This window comes from Kryptolebias marmoratus, linkage group LG15 (genome assembly GCF_001649575.2).
Source record: "Kryptolebias marmoratus isolate JLee-2015 linkage group LG15, ASM164957v2, whole genome shotgun sequence".
NCBI classification, from domain to species: Eukaryota; Metazoa; Chordata; class Actinopteri; order Cyprinodontiformes; family Rivulidae; genus Kryptolebias; species Kryptolebias marmoratus.
Window position 1 is genome coordinate 6,260,115 of NC_051444.1, and position 4,372 is coordinate 6,264,486.

The 4,372-nt window shown below is 36.6% G+C and overlaps 1 protein-coding gene across 2 annotated transcripts in view; it reads left to right on the forward strand.

Moving 5' to 3' along the window:
- syt7b (synaptotagmin VIIb) overlaps positions 1-4,250 on the forward strand; it is a 108,334-nt gene extending 104,084 nt beyond the window's left edge. For both annotated transcript variants that reach the window (XM_017439962.3, XM_017439970.3), the window contains 3 exons: positions 249-363; positions 516-715; positions 2,560-4,250. In XM_017439962.3, the coding sequence (XP_017295451.1) occupies positions 249-363; positions 516-715; positions 2,560-2,664 (420 nt within the window). In that variant the 3' untranslated portion in view covers positions 2,665-4,250. The remainder of the gene's footprint in view (positions 1-248; positions 364-515; positions 716-2,559) is intronic.
- Positions 4,251-4,372: the final 122 nt, after the last annotated feature.

Genomic DNA, 4,372 nt, shown 5'->3' on the forward strand with positions numbered 1-4,372 from the left:
GGGGGGGGGTGACAGGGAGGTGAGGGAGGAGGGGGGGGTGAAGATGGAGGGAAAGAGAAGATGGGACAGAATAGGTGATGTCATTTCTGGCTGCTGTGATGCTCTCAGGGGAGATGTGGCAGCATGATGATGATGGGTGAGGGGGGAGGGAAGAAAATATGGAGAGGCTGACAGGTAGATGGAGGAAACAGAGACGGCCTGAGAAGGAAACAATTTGAAGCTAGTTTTGAACTGTATGATTTCTACAGGGAAGTCGAGGGGACCTCCTGGTGTCCCTGTGCTACAATCCTACAGCCAACACCATCACTGTGAGCATCATCAAAGCACGCAACCTCAAAGCCATGGACATTGGAGGCACTTCTGGTATGAATGTGTCTTTGTCTTTCACATCCTCTTCAGAATTACTGCCTTCAGATGAAAATATTTTTTTTTTGTTTTTGTTCTCTATCGGAAAACAACATTAAATTCATGGAACGACACAACACACAAGCTAATACATTTCCTCCTTTTCTCAGACCCCTATGTAAAAGTGTGGTTGATGCACAAGGACAAACGCGTGGAGAAGAAGAAGACGGTGGTAATGAAGCGTTGTCTGAACCCCGTTTTCAACGAGTCCTTCCCCTTTGACGTGCCTGCCCACGTGTTGAGGGAGACCACCATAATTATCACCGTCATGGACAAGGACAGACTCAGTCGCAATGATGTAATTGGAAAGGTATCTCCTTCCCTTTCTTCTACGCCTCTTCCTGCTTTTTCTTCTCTTCCTCTGTGGTTCTGTGACTCTGACAGACTATTAGCATCTGATAAATGAACCAGTCTCTACTGACCCCTACTGGAACAAGTAGATCCATGTTCTGCACTGTAAATAATGCAATGTAATTTTTAAAAACATTAAAATCAGATGCCTAATTTAGACATATATTTACCTATGAACCCATTTGTTTTATTTGTCAACCAATATTTGACTGAATTCCAAAAAAATAATATAATTTTAAAAGATCCTTAGTTTTCATAAAATGTGCTAAAAATGGTTTCAAATCTTTCATTTGTTTTGTTTTTTTGGTTGATGTTATAAAGGAATGTGTGAATAGAAGTGTAGGAGGCCTTTCTTGGGTTTTCAAAGGGAAAAGTAGTTATTATCTTGATTAAATGTACGAATTGTTTGAAAACTTTTCGAAGCAGTTCTAAAATTTTGCCTTACAGTTGGTGAATTATTCCAAGGAGAATATTTTATTTCTTTGGTTTTTATAGAAATTTTTGCAAAGACTTGGATTGTAAGCTACCAGCTTTTCAAGCAGCAGCTTAAACAACCTAATGTCTTTGTGTTTTCCATCTTTATTTCAGTGAGACATATAGTCCCTTCGCACATATACAGTGTTTGCAGTACAGTTGGCAGTAAGCTCTGCAAGTACACGACAATAGAAATATTTACAAAAGAAATGTGTCCCCTTTCTTAAGTAACTAAAGATAAATTATCCCTGTTTGTGGCAAATTTTGACAAATAATTTGAATTATTACCTTAATAATTGGTGTCAAAAGATGAAAGATATGTCTGCAAACGTCCATACCTTGATTATAGTGTGCAATAAACAAATTCATGCAGCTTAATAGCTGTAAGTTATTAAGTGTCCTAATCACAACAAAGACTTTCTGCTGTTAAATTTACTTCATTTTGTATAAACACCCAGAGCAAAGCATCACTAACCTTTTTTCCTATTAAAGGTAATTCACTGTATGTTCAGCGTTATTATTGCATGTTTTATCTGTGGAGTCACTGAAAGTGTTTTGACTTCTTTAGCTCAATAATTAGTATAAATTGTTGTGGTTAGATTGCGTCAGTTTGACTTTTTTCTACTTCTTTTATATTTATTGTCAAACTACAATTTTAAATGTCATAAAACATTACTCAATTACTGTATACCAAATTTTTACACCCAATGTAAAACAAAGCAATTTCATATCGCCTATTTAAATTTTACATCTGCTTCAGTTTTACCCACTTGCAACTTTTTTAAATCCTCAATCATTGTGCATACTGACTAATAGTTAATGTTTTAAACCACAAACTCACTTTTTGTCTAATTATAGATTTGCAGTATGTAGAAGAAGACTTTTTATTCACTTAAAACATGTGGAGTTTACATAATATGTTGGAAACACACAAAAACTAAAATCTAATAATAAATTGTATCTGATGACCTCTGCTGTTCACATCTACTATAATTGCAGGTGTTGCATTATCCACCTACATCCAGCAATTATAATATATTGCCTGTTTTATCACACTCAATTATAAGCTTTCATAAGATAGTGACAATTTGAAGAATATTTCATGAACTTAAGTCTCATCCAAAGACCGTATTTGGTCATTAGTTGTGACAGCTGCAGCTTTTCAGAGGTGATAATGAGAGTGGCAGGCATTATAGTGAAAGAGCTGCTCTTAGGCATGGTGTATTATCTCTTTACATCTTATTTAGCTTTTTTAAGAATGCTTTTTACAAATAGCATCATTCTTTGTATGATATTAAAGGAGCTGAACTGACTTTTTGTTTCTTACAGATTTATCTTTCATGGAAGAGTGGCCCTGCAGAGGTAAAACACTGGAAGGACATGATAAGTCATCCCCGAACCTCTGTGGCCCAGTGGCACTCTCTCAAAGCCTAAAGGGGCCCAGCAGCAAAACTGCCCAAAGTGTTTCCTCTCCCTCCTCCTCCTCCCAGAAGTCAACATCAGCCTCTCAGCCCCTGCTCTCGGCACACATCCCCTTCTCCCTAAACGCAGCATTGAGCTGTAGACCATGTGTCATCTCTTTGTTCTCAGGCCGCTTTGATATTCCCTGCCCCTCGGTCCTCACGAATCCACCCTTCAATTTCACCCCGTTGTCGAGTTCTGATCTCCACCTGACTCCTTCGTATCTATTTGTCTGAACTTAAAAACGTCTTTGATGTCTTCACTTCCTCGTGCCCCCTTTCTATTATATATATTTTTTTCAAGATATCCCTCAATCTTTCTTCCATCGTTTCAGCCATTCCTGGAGTCTAACATCAGAGCAGTGCCTCTTGCTGCCCATGAATACAAACTACCAACCAAAAATGGAACAAGCTGATAGTCAAAACATCCTCTGTGGCAGCAAGACGGACTCTGTTCAAGCATGAGTGCGGATGCCAGTGACCTGTAGGACCCCATGTTCCACCTACACGTCTGATGTTGCAATACGGAGCCTCCCACTCTGCTCCCTCCATCTTCACGGATCCCCCACACCAATAAAATGCCTGAAAAAATCAGGAAACCAACACAGGTAATGGAAGAGTGATGCACTGAATTCAAAACAGTCTGGAAGTCGGCTCTTTTGTTTAAATTTATGTTTGATCTTTTTTCACATTTTGCTCCCACCACTGTAATAATTCTCCCTTGGCTGGAACCCTTTGTTGTCTGTGCGTGATGTGGGTGACGTGCTGTAATCTCAAATGATGTTCTTTAACAAAAAAAGGGGTATGAACATGAACATTTACCACTGGTCTATGAAGGCAAGTGTCAAAGTTTTGATTTTTTTCTTTTAGAAGTGAAATCCTTATGGACTAAAATAAGTAGAAGGGTTAATGTTGTTTTAGTTTGTTTTTTTTGTTTTTTTTGCTTAGAGAATCAACTTGTTCTTCCAGACAGTAACATCAGCTTCCTTTTGTGTGGGATTATTTTGTGTATGTGTGAGGGAATATTTTTTTAAATTTGGACAGCTAAATTAAATACAGTTGAAATTCTTTTTAAAAAGTCACATTTTTTATTGATGATTGAGTCGTTTTCTAAAATTCAAGTCAGTCCACTCAAACTGAAGTTGGCCTAACAAGACTTTTTATCCTCTGAACAGAGATCTTAATCAAGTTTTGCAATTCACTGATGTTTTTAGATAGCTGATTTAAAAATTAAAATAAAATTATTTTTTCTCTTTTTAGGGACGACTAGAATACGTGCTCTGCACCCTGTCAGACACAATCAAGAGCAACAAAAAAATAACAATGATGAAACAAAAACATTCTCACTAAAACGGGTTCGAATCAAAATCAAATGTCAGCAAATCAAAACATTTAAACCTGTAACGTCGTACAACAGTTAAATCAGAATGTTATTTAGAAATCAGAGTAAAAAAGAAATACAAAATAAAAATAAAATTAGAATTGATTTAAAAAACAGTGATGTTTTTTTAAACAGAATGATGAAAAGTCATCATATACAGGTGCTGGTCATAAAATTAGAATATCATGAAAAAGTAGATTGATTTCAGTAATTCCATTTAAAAAGTGAAACTTGTATATTATATTCATACATTACATACAAACTCATATATTTCAAATGTTTATTTCGTTTAATTTTGATA